Here is a 27671-nt window from a genome sequence, read left to right on the forward strand (position 1 = left end):
TTCAACTGCATTGAAAACATGATCATATTAAAGTACACTCTTCAAATGTTCAGAACAAAGTTTAATTTTTATTTAAATCTCATCACACACCATTCCTTTAATACACAAACAGGTTTATTTGTGCAGTTCTTTCACTCTTGAGAGAAATTGCACTTGTGTCATTTACATATAGTTGGCAAGAATTCGATATCTACAATCATTGTTGTATAAAAAAAAGAAAAAGAAAGAAACATCAGCACATACATAGAAAAGTTACATATTTGTTCAAACTCACCCAGGTATTTACAATCAAGCATGACAATCAATATCAAGTCAAATTAGATTCAAATTTTGTTGGTAATAGGATCGATGACTAAATAATTCATAGAAACAGAATTTTTTCACTTACTAACATTAGACTTGTATGAATGGTCAGACTGACACACAATGATATGAATTAGGGTGTGAAATATGAAATAGTTTGCTCTTTTAAAAGCATGAACAATGACCCACCAGTCTACATCTTCTATATCCAAATGGTACAGGTAAAAGGGTAGAATGATACAGAAAATGATTCGTTGACTCATAACAGCGACAGAGTGAAGCTGCCTGCCCACAGTAAGACCTTACAAGTGTTCTGCTGGTTTTAGATTGCTCAATGTGTCACACAATCAAAGCCTCCTCCTGTCATGGAGGAAACATACTTTAATGCATTTGAACATTTTTAATATACTATATGTTTGTTTGCAAATGATCACCAATGTTTTAAAGGTTTTTTTTAGAAGAGAAGATACAAAGCATACAAATATATTGATCAGACGATGACGCCTAAATATACACTATATGTTTTTAATTAGTTTCCTGAATTATAAATAACATGTCAACTACATTGATATTGAAGCTGAAGTTGACAGTATTTCTGGTCTTTTTTGGGAAGCCTGAGAGCCGATGAGCAAAATCGATGTTTTGCTGGATGGATGTAAAATAAATAGCATTTATTTTACATCCAAACGGTGATTCTCAGGTTTTAATAGATTGGAAAATACCGCTGCTGGCGGTTGAGGGCCCTCTACTTGTCCTGCAGGCAGTGTGGACAGACTCAGGGGAAGGAGACGGAGAAGTAAGGTCCTCAAAGTTTGTTGGTGTAAAGCGAATCCTCGTCACTTTCGCTCTCATCTTGAAATTCGTGGCTCAGGAGAGACTTTTTGGAGCCCATAGACATTGAGCGGATCTCATCGTCATAGTCGTCCTGGTGCTGTCGTAGCCGATGGAATCCGTCTTTTTGTCTGTTTGACTTGGCTGAGCAGACGCACCAGATGATGCAGGCCGTCACAACCAAGGCTGTCATTGCAGCAGCTAGGGATTGAATAATGAAAAAGATCAGCCATTTAATGTTTGCATATGAATATAGCATTTAACAGAATGGTGGGTCAGAACTGCGAATAGAATCAATATGGAGTACTTTAGAGATTTGATCTGCCTACCTGCGCTGGCCACAACTAATTCTCTTGGAAGGCCAAATATATCATTCTCCATTTCAAATTCAATGATAATCGAACTTGCTGCTTCAAACGGTGACACAGACACCTAAAAAGAGCAACAAGAACAGTGGAAAAAAAAATGACTATTTTTTTTTTTTTTTTTTTTTTATAAAAATAACATTTATAATATAAAAGAAAATTTTATCATCTCCATCTCAACTCAATATTCTGTTTTAAACTGTAAATAGAAAATAAGAAAAAATTACGGTGCCCCTAAGATGCATGGTCGGTTCACTTAGTTTTGTCATGGTCACGAAATAATAACTTGTGGGAACATGATAATATGTCATGGCCACGAGAAAAATATGTTGTTCCCTCAACATAACATCTGGAGGCCATGACATAAGGATGTCGTTACCTTGACAAAATGATCTCGTGGCCACGACATATTATCAAGTTCCCACAAATGATTATGTCGTGGCCATGACAAAACGAAGTGAACCGACAATGTCATCTTAAAGGCACAGTAAAAAATTCATTTATTATACTGCATTCTATATTATCATATAGTTTGATTTAACAAAATATTCTGTATTCAAATAAATCTAAACAAAACAAAAACAAACAAACACACAAAAAACTAACTAAACAAAGCCAACCAAACAAACAAACAAAAAAAATCCAACCAAACCTAAAACAAATAAATAAATGAACAACAACAACAAAACTCACCTTCTGGGACTGTTGCTGGTAGCCGTCAGCCACCGCTTCAATGTTGTGTAAACCAGGGGCCAGAAGGGCATGAAAATAACCTCCCTCACTGGTGAAGACTCGAACACCACCATTCAGTACTATTACAGCACCCACGATGGGCTTACCGTTCTTGTCCTTGACCACTCCACGAATCCCTTTGTGCACCTAGCAAAGAGGAACCAGCTTCAGCAAAGGAAGAGCTGAGATGCAGTGAAGTATGATAAACAGAAAGACAGAGAGGACAACGTACTGACCTCAACCAGCATGCTCAGAAGAGACTTCCTGTTCTCAGCCCATAGCGTTGGCAGCATTTCAGCCTGTGGGAACAGGCAGCAGCTGGTGTAGACCGTGATCTCGGGACAGTGACCAAAGTCCACACTGAAGTCCTACAACATGGAGAGGAAGCAATCAGAGAGAAATTATTAGAAGGAATTAAGATTTTAGAAATGATTGTGAATTAGTTTGTCATGGCCTAAAATTGGCTTCAAGTCTGTTCAGATTTTACTACAAAGAGCAGTTAAAAAAAAAATTGCAAAATGCAAAAGAAATAAAATAAATAAAATAATTCAAATTTGATTAGATTAGCAAACCGCTTCTTATAAGCTTGAATGTTCTGACATTCAAAGCTGTGTGTCCAATCCATCTTTATGGTATTTTTTGCAAACATTCATTTGTCAGATTGGGGGAATGGAGGCTAAATTAGAGTGAAACCAACAGAGTCAGATTTCAAGATTATTTTTAAAATCTGAAAAAACAACAACACTACCCTTCAAAAGTGTTGGGTCAATAAAATAAGTTTTTTGTTTGTTTGTTTGTTTTATAGCAAGGACAAACTGAATTGATAAAAAGAGAAAATAAATGCATTTATAATGTTGCAAATTTTTCTATTTCAAATAAATGCTGTTCCTTTGAACTTATTTCTATAAAAAATGTGCATGTTTACCATATTAAGCGGCACAAACATTTTCAACATTGATGATAAAAAAAGAATTCTTGAGCTCCAAATCAGCATATCAAAATGATTTCTGAAAGATCGTTTGACACTGAAGACTGAAGCAATGGCTGCTGAAAATGCAACCATCACAGAAATAACATTTATTTTAAATATATTAAAATAGAAAATAGCTCAATTTTAATAATATTTCAAAAGATTCCTGTTTTTACTGTAATTTTTATTGAATAAATGTGGCTTTATGTAAGAGATTTCTTTTAAATCATTAAAAATAAAATCTTAACAGTATGTAATCTACCTTCATGCTGCCCATGTGACTGTGCCATTCTGCTGCTCGAAGCACACCATTAGGGATGGTGCCCGCTGGAGGGAGACAGTGAGAAAGAGCAATCATTTATAACATCAACCTAAAAATGGTTCCTCTACAAATAAATTTAACAAAGCAGAGGCAGTTTGATTTCAAAATGTTACATGCTGAGACTTTTCCTGTTACTGAAAAGATTAACTGTGGTTTTAAAAATGTGAAGTATGAATGACAGAAAACGGCATACTCTGGCTGTTTGGACATCCAGTATCCCCCGAATGCATTTTAGGATGGTTATTGGCATACACAGTAGCCAAATATTTCAGCGTATCGGCATTTTCAACTGAAATTGAGAAACAAGGAACAAAACAAAAACAAATCAAGACACAAATACAATAAATGTGGAATTGCCTAAAGCAGAGGATGAATCAGATCATACCAGGTTGCACTGGTTTGTCATATGGGTAGGTGACCAAAACAGAGCCTCCATCCAGAGCCACAGAGAGAGTGAAGCCTCTTTCCTGTATCAGATCCATAACGGCACGTGTCTCTGGCTGAGGTTCTGCAGCATGCTGGGATGCATTACCTACAGGAGACACATACTGTAAATGGTCAGCCATCCTGTGTAGACTAAGCAGTAGAATGCTGCCATAGACACACGTGTCATTGAAATGGGAGTAAAAATTTGAACTCAATCCCACCGAAGAAGTCATTGTCAAGGTCTTTGCCGCGCACATTGGTCTTGCCAACAGAGGAGGTACAGTCTTTCTCTTTCGCTAGCTCTCGCCCATCTGGGTTGATGTTGGGCAGGATAACAATTCTGGTCTCATCGATGAGCTGAAGACAGGGCAGAGACACCATGTGAAAAACATGTTTGAGCATTTTGAGCATTTAAAGTAATTTCCTGTGGTCATCAAGGAAACCAATGCTGTTGATATACACCAGAAGTGATTTTGCCTTGTTTGTAGACTGAGATATTTATAACAGACTACTTAAATGCATTAAAATAACAGCTGTCTCTATATCTGTCAACAATATGTTTCTAACAAGATGATTTAAAAATTTCATAATCAAAGCTCTGTAATGTTTTTTAATTGTGGGGTCAAAATGTATGATGCAATGCAATACAATGATTGCGAGATGAACCAATAATGCTCCTTAAAAGTCTGATGGATCATATTTGATATTCCCAATTAAACACAATAATCAAGTGAACCTGAGTTTCTTGATAAGTGTTTATTTCAAAATATTACTGACAATACAAGTTATTGGCGGGTTTACTAAAAATCAGCAAAGATTTCTCAGCAAAAAGACACGTGTACCATGACCTGATCATACTTTTGCACAAGAAAATCAGCTCACCCTTGTGATGGCTTGATTCTTTCCGTAGTTAATACAGAGACTGGCAGCAAACTCCAGAAGCAGCTCTGTACCCACAGGGGCGTTACCATGAATGCCTGCCACAAACCGGATCTTGGGCTCAGACGGTTCTTGGACTTTAGGGTTGTTGGAGATCTCCAGAGCCCAGATATTTCTGATCTCCACACTCTGACCAAGACTTCATAAGGGAGAACAATAAATAGCATGTTACTGCAACAGTTGTGCTGCTTAATATTTTGTGGGAACCATGATAATTTGTTTTCAGGAGTTTTGATGAAAGTTTAAAAGTGCACCGTTTATTTGAAAATCTTTTATTTTTATTTTATTGTAACAATATAAAAGTCTTTACTTCACTTTTGATTGATTTAATACATTCTTGCCGTATCAACATATTAATTTCTTTAAAACAGAAGAAGAAAAAAATCATAATTTTAAATCTGAATAGTTCTGCATTTCAATCACTGGTAATTTAAACGTGGTGACCTTAAACTTGATTCAGCAAAAGCTATAATTTCCCAAAATAACTTGTGGGACTAAGCTACAGCGAGACAAATAATACAGCTGACACAGTAACTTAATGCAGAGGTATTAATCTCTGTCATTCCGAAAGATCCTTTGCACTCCGGGGTTTACGGTCACAGAGACACATAGGATTCGGTTCAGGCTTGTCTGCAGAGATCAGATAAACTGGCTCATACTTTTGTTAATTTAACAGTGTTCTCTGAGGGAAAGGCATGGCACACATGTGTGAATAACATCTCTCCAGAGAACTTCTGTGTTTAAAGTCTCTCTTGATCAATTTGCATACACTGAATCTAACTTGTGTGAGCGAGTACCGTACCTTTGGAGTGAAGTAATCTCTGGGAAGTTCAGGGTGAGGCCGCGCAGGAACTCGGAAATCTCACTGTAGCCTCGATAGCGGAAACTACTCTGGGTGGGAGTGTCCTTGATCAGCTTGTCCAGACCAGATTCTCCTGACAGCTGCTTGATGAGGCTCTGGAACTCAATCATACTGGGATCCAGAACTGGTGTGGTGCCTTCTGTCGTCTGCCCATTGGTGTAGCTGTGAATCCGGTTCAATGTGAAATTTACAATCTCCACTCCTTCCTTGGGCACGTTGACAAAGGTGCTAACTGAGGAATAGCTGAAAAGATGGACGAGAATGTGTGAGAAACTTCTTATGCACAAAGGAAAATCTAAATAAATGTCCAAGGTTCTGAATTTCTCTTTAGGGTTGTAAAAAAATAAAATAATAATAATAATAATAAAAAATTAAATAATAATAATAATAAAGATATATATATATATATATATATATATATATATATATATATATATATATATATATATATATATATATATATATATAGATAGATAGATAGATACAATAAATACAATAAATTGATTATACAATAAATATATATAAAATATATTGTCCATATATAACAAATACATATTTGTATAAATTTAATAATAAAAATAAATGTTAGCATTTATATGATAATACAATGATTAATTCTTTAAATTACATGTATATAAGAATATAGAATAAAATAAATAAATAAATAAAAAAAATCACATAATAAAAAATATTAAAACCACGGCCCTGAATTACTCTATAGGGTTGTAAAAATAAAGTAAATTAATTAATAAAAATAGTAAAATAAATACAATTAAGAATATATATATATATATATATATATATATATATATATATATATATATATATATATATATATATATATATATATATACATATATACACACACACACACACACACATATAGAGAGTTATGTATAAAAGGTATACATATTTATATTATAAATTGTAAAATAAAATACCAAAAAAAAAAAGATAATACAATGTTTGTTTATTTAAATTATCTTTATATCAACATATCGCTAAAAAAAAAAAAAAGTTCACCACAACTCATTTAATGGCCTCTGTGAGCTTCCGTATGTTTGGAAAAATTCTTATTTTTTAAAATTAGTTTGGTGCCACTGAAAAATTCACAAAATTACCCTTGGGCAGAAGCCGTCAGCTGGTATTTTCCTGGGACGAGTAAGCGCCAGTAGTCCCCTGCAACACTGGTTGTGACGGGGTGATTAATCGTGTCCACAGTGACTGTAGCATTGGGGATACCAGATCCATCTTTGCTGTCGATTACCACTCCTTTTACTCCCCGGTGTACCTGAATGCCCAAAAACCATATTGTATACAGTGAGTAGCAGGACAGAGGTGAAAAATGCAAAGGAAACAGCCAGCCATTCTTACCTGACGGATGAGCTGTAGAAGTGATCTGCGGTTTTGTTCCCAGTACTTGGGTAGATCTGCTGCTGGTGGGTATTTGCTACATCCCAGTTCAATGGTCACCTCAAAGCAGTTAGTGTTGATGTAGTTCCAGTCCTGCATCCCTCCTGAGGAAAAAGCACATAATGCACTTATATTTACTTTTACATTTTATACACCTTTTTTGTCAGGATATAATTTTGTGATGACATTATTAACAAAATTAAAGTATGCAGTCTGCATGCATCTGTTGAATCCAAGTTTCTTTTTTTAGTTATTCGTAATTTTTTTCACAAACTTGGTGCTCACCGTGGACATTGTACCATTCAGCTCCATTGGTGATGCCATCATTAAAATATTCTTGGTACGAATCCATTCCCTTACAGGAGTGACCATCATACATTTGAGAGTTTTCCTGAAAAAGAAAAAAAAGAATGTTTTACTGGCTATCGGTTTAGCTTTTAATTATTAAATATACTAACATCATTCGTTACTACAGAAAACAGAAAGCCAGATATGCACCCGTGAGTAAGCAAGAGCCACCATCCTGAATACATCATCATCTGAGGACTTGCTGTATCTGCTAACATTGTCTGGACTGTCGTCAAATGGATAATTCACCACCAAAGCGCCTGAAAGAGATCAAGAGGTTATCTGTCTGTGTTTAGCATCCTCCCAAACAAACAGAACTTATATAGATTAGGATGTACCTCCATGAAGGTTGGCAGACAACACAAACGGGTAGCTTTTGGCCCAGTTCATAACAGCAAGGGTCTCTGGCTGTCTGGGATCTGTGACAAAGTTGAACCGGTCAGGAAAGTTTCGGTTCAGGTCATAGTTGTTAGTGTTGTTACGTCCCTGGACACCATGGATATCTCCTGCAGAAAAAACAGTGTTTTCCTTACATTAGATTCCCAAAGTTATAATGTTGTTCCCACACAGACAGGCGGAAAATAATAATAATAATAATAATAATAATAATGTATTAGTATTGTTATTGATGATAATACTACTAATAGATAAAAAATATTATAGCAGCAGCATCAATGTATTTTTAGTTATAATGTTGGTTCCACATATACAGAAAAATAAACAAGAATAATAATAATAATGTATTAAAATCAATATTGATATTAAATTTAAAATGTAGTTATATTAATACTGAAAATCATTAAATATAGTATTATTTATTATTATTAATCTATTTAAATCAATATTGATACTAAATGTAAAATGTACTGTTATATTAATACTGACATTCATACAATATAGTATTCTTTTTCGTATTATTATTAACAATAATAATGATAACAGATGATGGATTTATGTTCTTGTAGTTTTAACATTGCTCCAACACTTACAGAAAAATAATGTAATATTATTATTATTAATAATATTGTTTTTATTATAATATTATAATAATAATACGATTACCGAGAATACTTATTTTAATAATAATAATAATAATATATTATTAATAGAACATGCTGCTCCCATGCTATAATTATACATGTATTATTATAAATAATAAATACATGTATTATTATTATTATTATTATGGTAGCAATATTACATATAATATTTTAAATGAACAAAATGGAATGTTGAACGAAGAGAGATGCATTTAACAGCAAGTAATACCATATTACAGAACAGTAATTTCATAATACACAAAATGTGTATAATGAGCTGTTTTTCAGAGCTGGCGAGGCCATACCCTCCTGGGACACTTCATATCCATCTGGGTTCATTGAAGGCATGATGTGGATCCGTGTGGAGTTGATGAGCTGGGTGATCTCAGGGTCAGTGCCATAGTTGCGACAAAGGTACTCGATAAGGTTGAGGAGTAGCTCCCGACCAACCACCTCGTTGCCGTGCATGTTACCAATATACTTAAACTCCGGTTCACCTGGTGAGGAACGTCCGAATTAGTTCACTTTAACAACTGCTTGAAAAATGTAGGATCTTTACACAGGGTGGGGAAGTACCAAATTCGTGGACACCAGGATTGTTGGAGATCTCCATGACCCAGAGGGAACGTTCCTGCACAGACTTCCCGATGGAATACAGCCGCGTGATGGAGCTGTACTCAGAGCTGAACTTCTGCAGGAACAGCTCCATGTCGTTGTAGTGGTGATGGCGGAAGTCCTGAGGCTGGACTGTAACCCTGGAGTCCTTCTCTTCATCCGCTGCTGCGTTGACACTGGTGCTGCTGCTGCTGTCTGTGCTGGCGCTGTTCACTGAGGTTTCAGTGGGGGACTCTGGGATTGAGGGGGTTGCTGGATTCTCATCATTCTCAGCTTCAAGGGTGATGTTCAGAACAACTGCTTTTCCCTCAGTCACCTCCACTCCAGACACGGACATGGGAATGTAGCTGCATGAATGAAAAGATCAACATGAACAGCTCGTTAGAAGTGAGCTCCGTACATGAACTGTGTTCCTATTGACATGGTCTCTACACAGTGTTTACTGCTCCCTACTCTCTGAGCTTGGGACATCTGTTGAAGTTTACTTCGCTTCGGAAAAATTCATTCACGGATTTGCGTTGCACAACGTCCGTCTGCACACACGGACAAGTGTGACATTATATACCTCTGTAAATCAATACAATTTAAATTCACGTCTCGCACACTTCAAAGCACTTTGAATGGAACATATACGTTCGCTTCGAACTGGAATCATGGCGGAATATCCTGTGATGTTCACTTCGCAGGGCACTTATGTTCGAATAGAACAAACATCTGAAGCAATTAGAGAAACGTCCAAAATGTGCAAAGCAGTGGGGCACAAGGCCTGGAATTGAGAACCGCTGGTATAGACGGAGTACTGATACGGATTTTCTCATTTGATTCCGATTCACCAGCACTTGATTAAACTCTTTTGGGTAGATTACAATTATAATGTCTTCGCTTACACATAAAAGACCTCGTCTTTCTGGTTTCGCTAAATATTTTTGATTCACTAAAAAAAAAAAAAAAAAAGAAGGAATTATTAGGGTAATTTCTTTTTGAATCTGACTACGTTGGCCATGGCATATGTTTTTGATTCACTAAAAAAATGGTTCATAAGAGTCATTTGCTAATGAATTCAACTACCCTAAAACATACGTACCCTGGGGCTAAAACGGTGAAGCTGTAGGTGCCGGGAAGCAGCAGGCGATAGTAGTCACCAAAGCGTGAAGTGCTCACGTTGTGATTAATGCCTGCAACCATTATCACAGCATCTGCGAGAGGGGCATCATTCTTGGCTGCTCTGACAAAGCCACGCACACCGATATGAATCTGAACACAAACACAACAGCAAGGTGGAACTTTGACAAGTCTGACATTCTTCAAGGGCTCATTAAAAACTCATGTCAAGCATGTCATTGCTTGCACATCGATTTCTACTACCTTCTCCATGTAGGCCAGCAGGGCCTCCCGATTGTTGTCCCATTCTGTTTTGAGTTGACTTGAGGGTGGGTACTTGCAGCAGCTGAGCTCCATAGTGATTTCCAAACAGCCCCCCTTCAGGTAATTAAAATCCTGCATACCCCCTGCATGGAAAGTAAGGACAAAGTGTGTACCAAAGGCATGGGATGAATTGACATATAGTGGGGTTGTCACGGCTTAAACTGTAAGCGCCTGTAAACACGAGGAACATCTTAATACAAAGAGTCTTTCAAAAGGTGCGAGTCCAAGAATGTTTGACCAGTTGCTTATGTTACGACAATGTTATAAATGTGAGGGTAGGAAACTGTTCATGCAAGCTAACCCACTTTTAGATCTTTTAAAAAAGTAACTCTTAACCCATTTTAAGATTGATTTCAGAATACAAAGAGCTGACAGATATGGGTTAGGACACGCATTGATCATATCTGTCTAATGACGCTTTCTCAGATGCCAAGCCTGTGTGTGCCTAAACACTTACAGAAACAAATGGCTTTCTCAATATAGACTTTAGCTACAAAAGAAACCAGTCAGGCTAATGCTACCATGTTATTTCCTATTCAAAAGGCTGAGGCTGGTAAGATTTTTTGAAATATATATTATACTCTTACTCTTACTAAGGCTGCATTTATTTGATCAAAAATAAAGTTTAAAATATATAAAAATACAGTATTTTGTAACGACTCAAATGTTTTACTGTCACTTTTGATCATTGTAATGCATCCTTGCTAAATAAAAGTATTAATTTCTTTAAAAAAAAAATCTTGGACCACAAACTATTGAATGATGGTGTACATTAGGTTTTAATGTAACCTTATAACCATTTAATGCAGATAAATGATAAGTTAAACAGATTCATATACCAAATTATCAAAATTGAATCAAATTGGCTGAACGCCAGACCAACTTATGCCAGCTCAAGATGCAATGCACAGATCGGTGTTTGTTCTTAAACACTTGAAAGTAAAGTAAAGTAAAGTAACGAAGTCAAAAGGCTGTCTTCAAGAAATGTAATTTTAAATAAAAAATTCGGTCCACTTGGCAATCATGGAAACGCCTTGGGCAGCTATTTCCAGTCATGCGAATTTAGATGGCAGACCAAAATGTCCAAAAAAGCTTTCAAAGCTAATCTTTCAGTATGATAACTACAAAAAAAAAAAAAAAAAAACTTTAGCATAATCATCTTAAAACTGAATTTTAAGATTAGTTGGTCCTGCTACTCCATGCAGTCTAGAGCAAAAAGATCTTTAAGACGATTGACTGTTCTAATTGAAATCTTATTAGGACAGATGTCTCTGTCCCATGTTTCCTGTCTAGCCATAATATGTGACACTGTATGCTACTAGTCTAGCATGTGTTTAAAGAAGAAGTCAGAAGGCCACTTCCTCTGTTTGTCAGCACATCCTTAATAACAGTTATTTAGACTTTCTCAACAGTTACACAGAAAGCAAACATATGTGATCATTCCCAGAAGAAACATCCTGTTTTAGCACATGATCTTTGTATGTGGTTATATAAAAGATCTTAAGATGTTAAACTTTCTTATTGAAATGTGTGCAGTGTTGTAATAAACTGACAGAACTATACTTCAGTCTGGGCTACTGACCAGCCAAAACAGACTGTAGAGAGCAAATCAATGTTGCCAGGGCCCTATGCCTGAAGGTTTAACCCAGGGAACATAAAAATGACTCCCTAGACAGACAAGGAACTGTCATAAAATGATTGAATATTAACTTTAAACATGCAGCTGGTGGTCTGTAGATTTCAAACTGTGTTGGATACAGCCTCAGAGATAGAATTCAGGTCACTGAACAGGCTTTGAGGCCTGAAAATAATACAAAAAGAAGGAAACTTTACAAGGAAGAAGCTTGACCTATATGCTCACATAACTTATGCAGTTTTGTCATTGTTCATTTAAACTGAAACTATTAATTATTAATATTATATATATATATATATATATAAATAAATGTAAACAAAATATTCTATTACATTTGAAATATGCTAAATAAAAAAAAGTATTGCCAATGAACTGATATAAAATACGTTTTCACTAAAACTGAAAAAAAAAATTATGAATAAGAAAAATTACAAAAGACAAATAAAAATACTAAAAATGTAAATATTTATATATGAATAAATACTATAATTACATATAATCAATACTAAAATAACACTGATCTTATGATCTCCGTGTCAAAGATCACGGTTACATGTTATAAGGTCATCACGCATCATAAAACAAACAAGTAAAGATCAGGTGATATTTGCATGGGAATTTTGCGCTGAATGGAATATTTAATTTCGGGCTTGTCAATCCATAAAGTCATAATTTCTGGCAGTTTTAAAGGGCACCGTCACCACTGGTGCATCAGGGCTCAACATTCAGGAGAGATCAGTTGCTCACACAGGAGGTTCTCGTTTTGTGAACAGAAACAAACTATATGCCACAGCTTCAGAAAAGCTGAGAAAATCATACCCAAATGCAAGTGGTGGGATTTATTCACCGTGAGACTGGTTGAGCAAGTCATAAGGTACATCATGAATCTGACCTGCAAGCTTCAAGGCACACTGTGGATCAGATTTCTGCTGTTTGACGGTGATGGTTGAGATGAGAATACGGACTTCAGAGACTGAGGTTACAAACTGCTAAGGAAAGTAATCAGAGAACAGCAGAACAGTAGGCTTACAGTCCAGGGGTTGGATTACTTGAAAGAATATTGCCTTTCAAACTAGTACTGTTTGAGAATATAATGAAAATTCACAACAAAAAAAAACAAAGCAATCTCATTTCCAGCTTTCTCCAGTTTTACATATTCTTAAAGTATAATGTGGCTACTATTAATATCAATATTTGCTGTACATTATTGCAACTCATGACCATCCCTCCTAATAGGAAATCTGTGTAGGAATGTCCTGAGTAAAGAAGGATGTGGGAGGAGCCAAAAAAAACGGTTCCACTGAACTGATCGTGCTCATTGAGGAAAAAAAATCCTGCTTATGCTTTCCAAGGAAGAGGAAAAGAAAAGAAATCATTTAAACCAGCAATTTTTCAAGACCACTGAAGTGAAGTTAATAACTCAAAAAGCTCATACAACAAGCACATCTCCATCTCTATAGATACAAAGAGTTTGAAGCCCTTATGATACTTTGCATGATTGCTAGGAACTCAATGGGTGAAATTCAGATAAACAAAAGAATGGAGGAAAAGGGGGAGATTTAAAGCACGGTTAAGGGATAAAATGTTGCCAACGAACCTGCCACATCGTACCACTTTGCTCCATTTGTGATGCCGTCCTCGAAGGTCTCATTTATGCTATCCTCACACTTTGGCTGCCCGGTTTTCATAACAGGGTTATTCGCTGCGTAAACCCGGGCCAAGTATCTGAAGAGAGCATCATCGGGCGATCTGCTATAGGTGCCGTCGTTATCATGGAACGCAGAGTCATCAAAAGGATAACTGGCCACCACAGTCCCACCATGCAGATTCCCCGAGAGCACGAATCTGGAACAGAGAACCAGAAAAAACACAAATGTTATAACTAACCCATCTACTTTACATAGGTTTGATTAAGATTTCATTAGACGTTGCACGTACAGAGGTAATAATAAGACGAAAGAACAGGTTAAAATTATGGAAGAGCTGAATTTTTTTTATTTTTTTTTTGCATTTAGATTTTTTTTTTCTTAAAATCATTATTATTATTTAGATAAATGAAATATTGTAGCGCTAGATTATGTTAAATATTATAGATTATATATTTTTATTATATTATATATTATATTATTATATAGATTATTTATTTGTTCGTTTGCTTGTATTTTGTGTAATCTCAATGAAATCTTAATCCAGTAATGACAACCAACTGGAAATTCTTCATGAACATACATTCTTCTCATTCTAATATTGTAATAATAATGATAATAATAATGATAAGACTTCATTTTAAGGGTATCCTTGTTACATGGTAAATGTATTTCCTATAATAATAACAATAAAAAATAAATTATGGATAATTACATGCCAGTAACCCTAAAACAAACCCTAATCCTGACCATTTAGTAAGTACATTTAGTTAATAAATATTACTCTAAATGTTTAATTACACTGTAACAAGGACACCTTAAAATAGTGTAACCTAATAATCACAAAAAGGTTATGATAGTTATTATTACAGTAACACTTTACAATATAGTTTCATTTGTTAACATTAGTTAACATTAACGAACAATTAAAAAAATACTTCTAAAGCATTTATTACTACATTGATTTGTTTCAAATCACCAGTTGTATTTGTAAATATAAACTAACAATGAATAGATGGATTTTTAATATTTTTAAATGTACAAATGTTTTAGTAATGTATCAGTCATTGCACAGTTTTGTCATTTTAATTATTCAGATGGATAGCTGGATTTTCTGGAAGGTCTGTCAGAAGGTTAGGCTCGGTTTGTGAATGCTCTTACTTGTTCTCCAGGATCCACCTCATGACAGCGGTGACTTCAGGCATTTCTTCTGCATTCACGTCTATCTCTTCATATTGGTCCGGGAAACTTCTATTGAGGTCGACGTTGTTAGCATTATTCCGACCCTCATCCGTACCCAAACAATCCCCCTCCTTAGACTTCTCAAAGCCATCGGGGTTCATGCTGGGCATGATATAAATATCAGTGCTGTCGAGCAGCTCTGTGACCCTCGGATCCTCTCCGTACTTCTCCAGCAGATACTCCAGCAGGTAGATCAGAACCTGCCGGGACACGGTCTCGTCTCCGTGCATGTTGCCCACGTACTTGAATTTGGGTTTTCCCGGTCCATCAGCAGCGGGCTCCCTGGTGACTCTCATCACCCAAAGCTCCCTGTTTTCGACGGATCTGCCGATGCTGGTCAGATTCGCGATGTTTGCGTGCTTCTGGGCGAGACTTTTGAGAAGGTCAGTGAGTTGGTCATAATTGTAGTATTTGCTGTAAGTCTCTGGCTCCAGCTCGTTAATAGGAACTGAGCTGATGGAGCTGATAAAAACAACAAGCAGAGATAAAACCAAGAGCGAGAGTTTATGCGATGAACACAGAGTGCTTCTCCTCTGTCCCGACATGTTTCCGAAGGCACCTTGACGTACACATGAAATCCTAAAATTGGTCCGCCTGGAGTCAGGTCCTTTCTTTAGCCTGACGTCGGGGTATTTTTGGTAGGAACTTCCTGCTAACGCTTTAACAAAAAAAAAAAAGGGTTGAGTTTCTATGACAGCCGGAATTGTTTCAAAATAAAAGCCATGACTACACATTTCTGTCAGTCTGCAGTAGATAAGAGCATAATGGTGTCTGTATTTTAACCACTACAAACGAGTTGCTGTGTAATGGCATTGTTAATGGAAAATGTTATTTGGTTTAATTGATGATCAAGTGAAACTAATTACCAGCTTGATGTAATTGCAGCGTTATGGCTGTAAACTGAGGGCAACAACTGAATAAAAGATTTTTTGCGTGGGCCACTTTAGACCTCTAAATTTAATTAATAATAACAAGTTTGAAATAGGGCAGCTTTGTCATCATTGTAGCAGAAGTAGAATGAAATAGATTGGCAAATGGGTGACCAGTGTTGGGTAATAGATTTCTTCTGGTTCGTCTTCTGTAATGACAAAAGTTTTGTTTCTTAGCACTAGGATGGTCCATATATTCAAACAAGTTACTAAAATAGTTATAATTCAAATGCCAATAAATTTAGATATTCTCCAGACATCCCACTCCTTATAATCAATTAATTCAGTATTTTTAACCATTCGACATGACATTTCCAGTCATTCCTGGTTGGTTTACTGCATAAAGACTGAGTTTGTTTGTTTAAAAACCCATTGAAATATTTTACAGTCTGGCTACCTAGAAAAAAATTATATTCATTAAAAAATTGCGCATGTAGTTTTAACTTTTTTTTTTTATTTCATGACTTTCCCAGATCTAGAAATCACACGTTTAATATCCCTTTATCCTGATATAGCGAGGTTTCCCAGGACCTTAGGAACAGTGGTTCTTCAAAAACACTGTTGAAGGGATGAATTAAAATAATAAATGTCTTATTTAAAATAATCTTAAGACCCCCTAGTTGTGAATCACGTCTACAGAGGGCCCTGTTCCACCAAAGGGACCTGGACAAATTCCCAATTAACCTACTCTGAGATGAGTTTAACATTTTTCTTAGTGCACTAAATACTTCGTTGAACGTTAGTTACAGAAATGAATATACATCATTCTATAAGTATATTCTAATCTTCAACTGACAGAGTCCTTGCAAATACTAAAACCTATCATCTGCGATGCAACAGCCGACGGTCCAAGTCCTACTTGCCAAGAGCAAATTTTATTGATTTCTTCCTACTTCATAAAACATTATTTCTCTAACTTTGCAAGGTAAATGCTTCACTAGCAACCATTTTGTTTTTATGAAGGAAAAGCACATAAAAGAGAAAAGAGATAAAGGAGAAAGGAAAACATTTTGAGTGCAGAAGAGGTGGTTAAATATTTTACTTGAGGCAGTTTTAAGTTAATTGTTAATTCCATGCTGTTTCGTTGTAATACAGATTCTACGTCTGTGGTTCCAGTCAGATATCCAGTAGTACAAACTAGTTTCAAGTTAACAAAGTACAGAAGAAATGATATGCATTGTAGATTCAGAGGGGAGAAGAAAAATAGACTATTTCATGTAACTCATGCAGGCTTAAAATCAACTTTATTAGTGCTTTTTTTTTTCTTTTTGAGACAGCCAAATGGAGACCTGCATTTGTCTTAGTTCTAAAAGCAACAAGGCTCCTTCAGATTTATAGAGCTGCAGCCATCCATCCACCCACTATCATCATCATCAGCCTATGTGAGCAATACAGTATTTTAGCACAAATTACAGTCCAGACCACTGGCAAATGTTACTACATAACTACTACTTGGTGATGTTAAGCATTTTGCTCCACATGGATATCAAGAAATTTGCTTCGACTTTCTCTGAAAAACTAAATTAACAAAAAGAGCACTTTGTTTAGACTTGCCCTTTTAAAGGTTTAATTGTTTTCTTTAACTGCATTTTATAATTGCACTAACACAGAAATATTACAGCTCAAACAACTAATAGTAGACATCAGTAACAGTAATAAAAGTTAATTTCTGTAATTACATTAAGAAAAACTCAAAATATATCCAGCAACTGATAAAAATGTTGAGAAATAAAGCAAATGAACATAAAAAAAAAGGACAAATGTTGTACCAGGACAAGAAAAAAAATACTCAAAGAAGTATTTAAGTTCTGATCATTCAAAAATCATAATTGAAGTTGGTTTCATGAGTGGTATATTTTATTTCAATTTAAGGGCTAATAAAACAGAATAATATTAAAAATCAAACAAAGGGAGAGAAAACTGGGAGGCATCAAGCTGTTGAGTGCCACTCATAAGGTTGGGCATGGTGGCTCCCTTTGTGAGTGGGGTCTGGGGGAGGGGAGGGGAGGGGGAGGGAGAGGGGGTGGAGTCTCATATTGGCTGTGTTGTCTCATTGGTTTTCATCCTCCACATCTTGCAGCGCCTCTTTATTCTGTTCCTCACCTGTGCACAGAGAAACAAAGCCACTGTTATTGCATCCTAACACAGTTATGTCCCTTAACGCAATCCACGTTACGGTTGTACACTGTAGCACATCAAGTCTGCAACCCTTGCAAGATCTGTGCATTACGAGTTTGCCAAATAAAAAGCTATAAAATGCTGTATAATACATGCTGTGAGGAAAACCTAATTAATCATGTTATATTAATAGAATATGCCATTTTCAAGCTCAAATAAATAAAAATCTAGCTTAAGTCTAATTTGAATGCAGTGTTATCTCATGGGGTCATTTAACTTTCACACGTAATTCAATTCACAAATCACAGGATAATACGCTTAGACACCTTTACTGTACATTTCTTAGTAAAACATAGCTGAATTTTCCAAATTCTAATGTACTTGTACAACACAGCCATTCTAATTGGACATTGAGGATCTGGCAGTGATCATGCAGAAACGGTTTGTTTCAGACATGCTGCACATATAGCACTCTGGTGGCTACAAAGATTGAAACACAAACGGGTGAGTGATGATGCAATTTGTGGACAAAAGGGCAAGAGCTGGAAAAAGTGGCCGCACTTACAAATAAAGTTTGTGGGCAATTAACATTTTCCTTTAGGAATCTAAATAGTGGGGATGAAAAAAGGCAAGATGGGTTAAGTTGGACGGCATGAATCTGGACACATTACAAAATGACTTGAAATGTAGCAGAGAAAGATTAAACTGCTTTGTGATGTGCACTAGGCCAGTATATACTTTTGAAATCAATACAGCTATTAAAAACACAGTCTTTTGGGGTAAGAATGAAACTTTGGGATTGACATACTGAATACACTATATTAGCTCTAAAAAAAATTGTATGCTAGAATAGAGTGTGAAAATGAAACCATTTACATTAAAACCATTATATTATATTGAGAAAATGATTTAATTTCTGTGGGATGAACCTGAAAAGTAGGCATGTTTGCTTGCACATTTCCACTGCCAATGTAGCCAGAGCCCTCTATTTGAACACTTTTAAAGGCAGATATTAGAGATGGTTGGAAACTATGTCTCACAAGTCCTAAATCGGGACACTCTGAAACAATCGCTCTAAAAATAGCTTTGGTTTGTGGAGGAGCTTTTGAGGATGTCACCTTCATGTACCAATGGCTTTCAAAAGACATGTTTGTCAGGCTTAGCATCTGAAACTGCGATGATCCGTCTTACCGTCTCCCTGCATATCTGAAGTCCATAGTGTCAGGTTATCACGTAACAATTGCATGATGAGTGTCGAGTCCTTGTAGCTTTCTTCACTCAATGTGTCCAGTTCAGCAATAGCATCGTCAAATGCCGCCTTTGCCAACCTAAAACCAACAGCCAGGTACATAAACTACTAAGTGAACAGGAATACACTGCAATGGACCCCATCTTGGTCTGATATGTAACCAAAAGCATCATCATTAAACTCATTATAATAAACAGATACCATAATCAAATGTAATATGTTGAATAGTCATTTACAAAACTGTAACTGTCTGTTGTACTTCATGTTAAGAAATCTGAAAACCCCCAAAACACCAAGAAAACAAACCTGCATGCACGGTCGGGAGAGTTGAGGATTTCATAGTAGAATACGGAGAAATTAAGAGCCAGACCCAAGCGAATGGGGTGTGTAGGCTGAAGGTCTGTCATTGCAATATCACTAGCAGCTTTGTATGCAACCAAACTGTTTTCTGCAGCCTCCTTCCTGTCGTTTCCTGTGGCAAACTCAGCGAGATACCTGTGGTAATCACCCTTCCTGATGCATCAAAGGGAGAAAAGGTCTGTTTGAAACATGTATAAATAAAGCAGTGACCTCATTAAGTCACATACGATTCATCCTGCGATTCACTTAGAAGAAAAAAAACCTCATGGCTTTCATACATTTTGTAGTAGAAGACCTTGGACTCTCCTGAATTTGCAGCTGGGATTAGGTGCTTGTCCAACACATCGAGGATGTCATTGCAGATTGATTTCAATTCATTCTCAACCTGGAGGTGAAAATACAAAAGTTAAAAGCGTAAAACTAATCATTCTAGTTATGTGAATCAGAATGAACTGCATTTAGGACACGTCTTACTGTTTGTCTATATTCCCGAATCATTTTCAATTTGTCCTCTCCACCCTTATTCTCCTCTTTCTGCTCAATACTACTGATTATCCTCCAGGATGCTCTTCTTGCCCCAATAACGTTCTTGTAGGCCACCGAGAGCAGGTTTCTCTCTTCAACTGTTAGCTCAACATCCATCCCAGCCACCTTCTTCATGGAGTCGACCATTTCTGGAAACATTTCAAAGGAGTGTGATGGATATTTTGCTGACTGCATTTAATTACAACAGAATACATGTCGCAACCGTAGCTTAAATACACCATTTTAACTCAGTCAGAAAGTACAGTTGGGATCCTGAAGTAAAATCACATTAGTTTTCTTCACAGGTAAATTGAGCATTAACTTATAAACTATTAATTGATGTCATGTGCTTTTAGAGAAGCCACATAAATATATTTTAAATATATTTTGTAAATAATTGTGTTTATCAGCAGAGTTTCTGGTTTAAAAACTACATTACCCATAATTCTGCAGAGAAATCTCCGATCACAAGCAAAAACCAGAATAACCCTTAAGTGCCCGCCCACTCATACAAAAACCTGCAAATACAGCAAACTACTTAAATATTTGCATGCATGATATGCATATTATGCAATAAACAATTTTTATATGCACAAATAAATCAACGTCTGCATTATTTCAATTCTTCAGTCACTCACAAAGCTTCATGGGATTGTAGTTCTTTCCCTCATTAAAGCGATTTTGTCTCATACTGTTCATCTCATTCTCAAATACGTTTCGGTTTCAATCCTAAATTTTATTGTTGTGATTCACCCCATAACTGGTTGGTTTGATTCATGTTTCCTATGAGAACAATACTATTTTTTTTTTAATAAAAGACCACTGAAAAGGTGGCCACTGCCGCACTCCATGGGGCATGTATTCTTTATTTAATCAAATAAGAGAGGCAAAATATTAACAACCTTACATTTATTTGCATTCACCCTGGGTTGCCAGTATACAATCACAAAACAATGTGCATATCCTGTTAATCATCATTCTTGCACACTACATGCAGCATACTTTAAAGTGTTGAGTGAAAACCCTAGATACCTAACATAAGTTAATGGGTGACTAAACTAGACGATAAGTTACCAACAAGGCACATTTATAGTTGCTGGTTTAGGATATCATTAAAATCTTGAAAATCACAAGCCAGCGAGCCACTTCTCTTCAGTCTGAAATGAAATCTTACTGCAAAGCTAAGTTACAGTTTCTCAGCTTACAAAGCATTACTTGCTTTGCGTTACTGTAAAACGGCTGAGTCTCAAAACCTAGTGAGGTAACGTTACCTGGCTAGACATTATTTTGGGTACCACAACTCAACGCGCCTGTAAGACGCAAAAATGCTGTCCAAGTAGGCAGCTCAAAAGGTTTTGAGACACTGCCACGGTCTCTCGTAGCGTGCTGCGGGTGTAAACGGAGAAAAGGGAGGACCTCGTTCAGGAAGAACTCTTTATTGTGATTAACTGGGTCGATTAAGACATGTGTTAACTAATATTTGAGCCGTTCTTCGCCTACATGAGGTTTGGAGACCGCAGCCACCCCCTCCGCCATGGCTAGCAACAGCTTGCCTCACCCACTAACTCTCCGCCATTTTGTCTCCTCAATAAACGTCTCCATCTTCATATGGCATTCTGTAGTTACCCCAATATCACATCGACAGAATTAACGGACTGTTCAAAAAAAACTTTTAAGAGTAGACGGAAATCGGATTGGTGTTCACAAGGTGTTCGCTTGGTTTAACTGCGAATTAATCCAGCTAACGTTAACCCGAGCGTCAGTTAGCCTGCATGAGCTCTCGCTTTGTAAAAAAAATAACGTTCCCGTTACCTCTGAGTGTTTCTTACCATCGTATCTCTCCGCCTGCTCGGCGAGTTTGGCTTGGTACACCAAATCCTCCCGGTCACCCATGTTGGACAGCGCGCGGCGAGCGTGTTTTGTGAGATTGGGAGCGAAGGAGGAGTGCGAGTTCACCGGCAGGCCCCTACGAGAGCAACAGCTGCGGCTTGAATGGTGGAGTAAAGATGGCGTTACACCTTCATCCGGGAACTTTCACACAGAGCATCTCCACACACTCCCTCTCTCCCACACGAATGCTGGATTTTAACCCTCTTTATTTGAACAGAGAATTAATGTTATGTGCCTTTTGTGTAACCAAAAGATTGGTTATGACTGGCAGCGATATTCTGGTAAAAAACACTTGAAACATTTGAATTTAAAGGGATAGTCCATTCAAAAAGAACATTCTGTCATCATTTACTCACCCTCATGCCGTTCTATCCTGTGAGAAATATGTTTAAAAAATAAAGCCTAGACTCAAATGCAATAACTTTTGAATGAAGGTGACATTAGAACACGATTATTTTGACTTTGGTAAAACGTTAAACTGAAGCTACTATAATTTGTAAATTCCGTCATTTAGTCTACTCATCATTTCTCAGCATACAAGAAGATATTCTGAGAAACGTCCTTGTTTCTTGTCCATACAAGAAAGTCGATGGAAAATATTTGGAAGAATGTTGTTCACCGAATACATAGCAACAGTAAGTACCAGCATTCTTCAACAAAAGTTCCACAGAAGTCAGTCAGTCATAAAGTTTTCGAAAAACATAGTAAATGATAACTCTTGAGTGCTTCAATCGAATTCCTATTAAAAATAAAAATATAAACTAAAAACATTCAAGGTATTATTTTAAATGGTATTTGAGTTGGGTCTAAACTTTTTAAAACAAAAACACCAAACAAATTAAATGGTGTGCTGTTTTTCAGTGTAAATAACGAACACTAAAGTAATTGTGAAATAGTAATGATATAGATCACATTTTGATAATAAAATTGCAACCAGATTTTCTTATTAAAATGAATTACTCTGGATATTTTATAAAGGAACAATTATACTATAACAGAAAAATTTAACATTTTCCATCACAGTGATGCTCTTAATAAAGTAATACAAAGGCATGAAAATACTGACAGAGGCAAAGTAAAAGGTTTTGAGTAGCATTACTATAGGGGTCAACTTTATTTCATGTACAGGAATAAAACCGTAACAAAAACGTAGGACTTTTTGTGTGACTTAAAACACTGTTCTGACAGACTTGGATGCACATAAAGGATAACACAAGATTAATTTCACAAAATGACTTGATATTTAGGTTCTAAACATAATACTTTGGGTACAATTAAAATGTACAGACACGACTTGGCGATTACTCTCAACTCAGACATAGAAAGTGGTGTTTTGAGGTGAAATCATTCTCACAGGACAGGGGTGAGAGCTCAGACAAGACTCCAGCTTTGCTTTGTGACTGATTTTAGTGATCTAATTTCATCAAGGTCATTTCTGACTGAGCGCAGACAGTTAATAAGACAGATCATGAACATCAAAGTCCTTCATAATTACGACTTAAGTGACAATTACATAACATGGCCGGCTTGCTGTCACATCATGACAACATGCAGCTAACCTACACACATACACGACATAGCTTTCTAACATTTAGATGTGACAAAACAGAAGAGTTTCCAGGTGATTGTCAGTGTTACCAAACAAAGTTAATCAACTTTTTCTTTTTAAAAGTAACAACAAATAAAGGTAAAGGGTAAAAACCTTAACATTTGATAGTGTTCTGGTAGCCTGTCTATTAGTGTTATAATTGATATATTTGTCCAAAGACATTCGATTTCTATTTACCGAATCCAGTCATTATTAATGGAAGTTGGTTAAAAGAAACATTTTTGCAAGGTTGAATTAAATATACTCCACTTTTCCCCCCATGTTGCGATTAACTAATTAGGCTAAAGACATTGCTGATTTGGTCATTGACAACAATCTGCAATTAAGGCAGGCAATTAGGAAAGCAACGTCTTACTTGGGCATTAAAGGACAAAATGCACTATATTTCTGCATTGAGATAGAAACTAATACAAATGTCAATAGCCAGATAAACCAATCATAGATAAAGGCTACTCGTATGTGCAAAATCAATTGAGCAAAACACATTTGAGGCATCAGGTTAGGCTTTGCACATTAGTGTGACACTTCATAATGATCCTACCATGTTATTTTAAAGACAGCTGGGTTATTTCTGAAATATCTTTATCTAATATTTAAGTAGTTTTGCAGAGTTGTAGTAGTAAGTCAATACAACAACCGCTTATTGTATTTTCTATCTTGGCAAAGGAAGTTTTGGCAAAACACATTGGTTATTTTAAGTGGAAAAGTCACAATGTTGGATTTTTGTTTAAAAACAACAACAAAAAAATTATTTAAGTCTATCATATGTTGACATATTGAGTCTAGCATTAAAAATTAGGGTTACACATTCAACAAATCCGCATTTAGTGTAATACTTCCAAATACAGCAATAATGGTGAAAGGAGCAAGTAGCATTTCCTGATAATATATAATGAAAATGTAGTAAAACAATGTTAGCGGTAGTGAATAATGATTCATTGCCCATCTTGTATACATTAGAAATGTGCATAAATAAAACTAAAATGCGGTGAGGGTTCGGCTACTCCATCTTTTATATAATGTACCGCCCCGGTAAGAACCGCTTCATGACACAATTGACCGGCGCTGAGCCAGTAATGACTGACAAGCCCATGAAAAAGACTAAAAACTATTCAAAGCATGTTTGATCTGCATTTCTGAATATTTTCATGTAGTAGATGATTTGTAGTGTGAAACCTGCTGTGTTCTAGGACACTAAGTAGTGTATGCTACCGCGCATTCAAAGCAAAGGAACAGTTCCTTGTTAAGACACCAAACCGCTCATTAAGTTTTAAGTCCAAGCAGGCTTCTTTGTCTTTTCTCAGTTCACAAGAAGCCCCACTCTAATGCTCCTCTCTCTGTAGTGTTTAGTGTTGCGTGTGGAATATAGTGTTTACTTGGTAAATATCTTCAATTATTGCATAAAATCTAATAAGGGAATTGTTGCAGGTATGGAGAAGGTTGGCATGAGACACAATGGCACAAGGTAATGACGAGGCGGACAGGATAAGGGCAGTAGTGAGGATGTGTGAGGAGCCAGAGTGTGTGTGTGTGTGTGTTTGTCTGTGTAAGTGAGTGTACATCTAAGGGCTTCTAGGGAAGACAGTCTGCTCTCTCAGCTCAGTTCGTCCTCTGGATTGTGCTGGTCCAGCAAGCGGACGTGGGTAAAGGGAAAATGGCCATGCTTTCCCTTGCACTCACCCTCCCACTGACCGTTTACATTGATCTTGGTCACCTTCACCATGTCGCCAACCTAAAAGTGTCAGAAATGGAGGAAACCCCTTTGTTAACGTGATGTACAAAACAGCATACTTAAACAGAGAATTACAGTTTCACTGGTTTTATTTCACCAAATGATATATAAAAATACATATTTATGTACAAAATCAGTCATCCGTGTTGCACATAAAATACTGTGCAATAAAAAAGCTACAATTGTTACCTCCAAAGCAAGAGCAGTCTTGTCATAGGCATTGGGAACTCTCTTCTGAATTGCCCTGGCATAAACCGGACCATTCTGTAGATTGGGTAAGGATGTCGGCTGGGCATATTGACCCGGCTCGCCAAGCAGAGGTTGAGACTGAGAACCGTGGCCGTCAGAGTTGCCATGAGCTCCCGATCCTCTATCAGACCCTCCTGGGCCCCCTGATGTTGGTGAGGCCGGCCGGTACTTCTCCACATAGGGCACTGGAATCATGCCGACACGGCCTTCTGAATTCTGTGCGTTCCACCACTGCTCCTCCGGCTTCTCCAGAACTCTCAGAATATCTCCCTTTCGAAATGGAAGGTCCTCGTCGTCATTGCCGGGGAAGTCAAAGAGAGCTCGGACGAACTCCTCTTCCAGCCTCTGAGGAGCTCCTCCTGTTCCTGCATTGACGCTGATGAAGGACGAGTGCTTGGCTTTGCTGATGGGCTCAATGAGAGTGGTGGTATCCAGGTAGTGGATCTTATAGAACTCCAAGAGCGCAGGTAAGGCATCGAATTCCTGATCTCCAATACGGAACCGAGGAGGAGCGAGTCCTGCAGGATGACAGCAACAAACACATAGGATGGATGGACTATCAAGATTTAATTAACTTGAATATATGAAGTCTTCACTAAATGGTAGGCATGTCGTGTAAACATCACTATATTTTAAAATACAACACATAATAGTTAAATTATTTGTGTATAAACAAAACAGTGGGTTTTTTTGTCATAAAATACATATGGTTCCCATTACATGTTAAAATATCTTATTTATCTGAGTGACTGAATCAAAAACACGGTTTATAAAGAACAATATCATTTCTCTGTATGTGTACACATCTTACAGATAATATCTAATTACTACGTAATACTAAACTGACGCAAACAAAAACAAAAAATCAGAGTATGTGCAGAACTATTCGTAACGTTAGTATAGAAGTTTCTCGTCGAGTTGCTAAGCGTTTTGCTAAAGCAGTATTTATTCGTCCCGTTGTTGGCAGTATATTTATATGCAGTGCTTACCTGGCCCGGACTGGCGATTGCTGCTGATGCTGTTTATTATGTAATGAGAGACTTTGGAGTTCTCCGACACAGACAGCACGTAGTCCCCGGGAATAGTGATCGAGTCCCGCACAAGGAACACTCCATGCCTCTGCCCTTGGAGCAGCGAAACCGCCTCTTGCCGGCTTAATCTCCCCCAATACCAGCTCCCTCGGTCCTCCGAATCAAAATTTCCGGCCATGACTAGCGCAAGAAAAAAGCCCAGGCTTCACAGGCCTTCCCTTCGCCTCTCCTTATCCGCGAGCAGCGTTCAACTCATGCAAAAACTTTACCGCGTTCCGTTGTTGAACACGTTTCAAATACGCGCAGCATTCGCACACTTTTCAACGCTTTTTTGTTCCAATCGGATAGGAAAACAGCCGACGCTGGAATCCCAACGTGCATTGGACGCTAAAACTACGACTATTCGCCCAGCTCCTCTGATAATTGTTCAGTGTAAACCAAAACGTACATTGGAAGTTGTCACAAGGAAGTTCAAATATTTCAAATGGCGGACAAGGGAAACAATTTTTGACCTTATTTCCCGGAAGTGATGCAATAACACAGTCAATTCAGACGGCGCCTATAGGTAGACATATTGATGCGGTCAATGTTGAAAATGAGGCCATAGCGGTGTCATTTACTTTACTATTTTATTTACTTATACTAGATAATTTGTGGTTTTATATGAACACAGCTGGTTTTGTTTTACTTAACTTTGTAATATATTAACATTTATTTACTTGTATTATATATACTCTTAACGTCCAAATGACTAACTATGTACGTATTCATATATTGATCCATATATAGTAATTTGTTTGATTTGTGTTTGATAATGTGTATGTATTTTTCTCTTAACATCCAAATGACTAACGATGTATGTAT

At 36.8% G+C, this 27671-nt stretch overlaps 3 protein-coding genes across 4 annotated transcripts; all 3 read right to left on the minus strand.

Moving 5' to 3' along the window:
* Window positions 1-48: 48 nt before the first annotated feature.
* cpda (carboxypeptidase D, a) lies at window positions 49-15899 on the minus strand. Its single transcript, XM_052575983.1, has 21 exons — window positions 15035-15899; window positions 13825-14072; window positions 10532-10674; window positions 10251-10420; window positions 9128-9513; window positions 8857-9048; window positions 7850-8017; window positions 7662-7771; window positions 7449-7554; window positions 7125-7267; window positions 6872-7041; window positions 5691-5993; window positions 4832-5027; window positions 4171-4306; window positions 3909-4055; window positions 3717-3812; window positions 3464-3528; window positions 2468-2599; window positions 2193-2378; window positions 1464-1566; window positions 49-1335 (listed from the first exon to the last, which is right to left on the minus strand). Exons 1-21 carry the CDS (start codon window positions 15847-15849, stop codon window positions 1109-1111), a joined length of 4242 nt encoding a protein of 1413 aa, XP_052431943.1. The 5' UTR covers window positions 15850-15899; the 3' UTR covers window positions 49-1108.
* Window positions 15900-17068: 1169 nt separating this feature from the next.
* On the minus strand, window positions 17069-22382 carry ywhae1 (tyrosine 3-monooxygenase/tryptophan 5-monooxygenase activation protein, epsilon polypeptide 1). Of its 2 annotated transcripts, XM_052576350.1 has the most exons (7): window positions 22126-22351; window positions 20246-20445; window positions 20050-20156; window positions 19718-19924; window positions 19354-19490; window positions 18728-18767; window positions 18030-18147 (listed from the first exon to the last, which is right to left on the minus strand). In XM_052576350.1, exons 1-6 carry the CDS (start codon window positions 22187-22189, stop codon window positions 18760-18762), a joined length of 723 nt encoding a protein of 240 aa, XP_052432310.1. In that variant the 5' UTR covers window positions 22190-22351; the 3' UTR covers window positions 18030-18147; window positions 18728-18759. The 2 variants fall into 2 exon arrangements, with proteins under 2 accessions (XP_052432309.1, XP_052432310.1); XM_052576349.1 differs by lacking the exon at window positions 18728-18767 and having other exon boundaries at window positions 17069-18147; window positions 22126-22382.
* An 887-nt stretch (window positions 22383-23269) lies between these two features.
* On the minus strand, window positions 23270-27310 carry crk (v-crk avian sarcoma virus CT10 oncogene homolog). The gene is made up of 3 exons (XM_052576340.1): window positions 26766-27310; window positions 25717-26294; window positions 23270-25527 (listed from the first exon to the last, which is right to left on the minus strand). The coding sequence occupies exons 1-3, from the start codon at window positions 26983-26985 to the stop codon at window positions 25390-25392; spliced, it is 936 nt and encodes a 311-aa protein (XP_052432300.1). The 5' UTR covers window positions 26986-27310; the 3' UTR covers window positions 23270-25389.
* Window positions 27311-27671: the final 361 nt, after the last annotated feature.

The sequence above is a fragment of the Carassius gibelio genome, chromosome B15 (assembly GCF_023724105.1).
Source record: "Carassius gibelio isolate Cgi1373 ecotype wild population from Czech Republic chromosome B15, carGib1.2-hapl.c, whole genome shotgun sequence".
NCBI lineage: Eukaryota > Metazoa > Chordata > Actinopteri > Cypriniformes > Cyprinidae > Carassius > Carassius gibelio.

Bases quoted from the DNA above. Each gene is read 5' to 3' on its own strand.
- cpda (XM_052575983.1), bottom strand. From the start codon at position 15,849: ATGTGTAGTCATGGCTTTTATTTTGAAACAATTCCGGCTGTCATAGAA. The intron at 8,018-8,856 runs GTATGGCCTCGC...TTTTTTCTGCAG, and splicing joins ATATGAAGTGTCCCAGGAGG to GAGATATCCATGGTGTCCAG. The intron at 7,555-7,661 runs GTGCATATCTGG...TTTCTTTTTCAG, and splicing joins TGGCTCTTGCTTACTCACGG to GAAAACTCTCAAATGTATGA.
- ywhae1 (XM_052576349.1), bottom strand. From the start codon at position 22,189: ATGGGTGACCGGGAGGATTTGGTGTACCAAGCCAAACTCGCCGAGCAG. The intron at 20,157-20,245 runs GTAAGACGTGTC...TTTCACCTCCAG, and splicing joins TTCGGGAATATAGACAAACA to GTTGAGAATGAATTGAAATC. The intron at 18,148-19,353 runs GTAAGACGGATC...CTCTGTGCACAG, and splicing joins TTCAGATATGCAGGGAGACG to GTGAGGAACAGAATAAAGAG.
- crk (XM_052576340.1), bottom strand. From the start codon at position 26,985: ATGGCCGGAAATTTTGATTCGGAGGACCGAGGGAGCTGGTATTGGGGG. The intron at 26,295-26,765 runs GTAAGCACTGCA...GTCATCCTGCAG, and splicing joins CAATCGCCAGTCCGGGCCAG to GACTCGCTCCTCCTCGGTTC. The intron at 25,528-25,716 runs GTAACAATTGTA...TGACACTTTTAG, and splicing joins AGACTGCTCTTGCTTTGGAG to GTTGGCGACATGGTGAAGGT.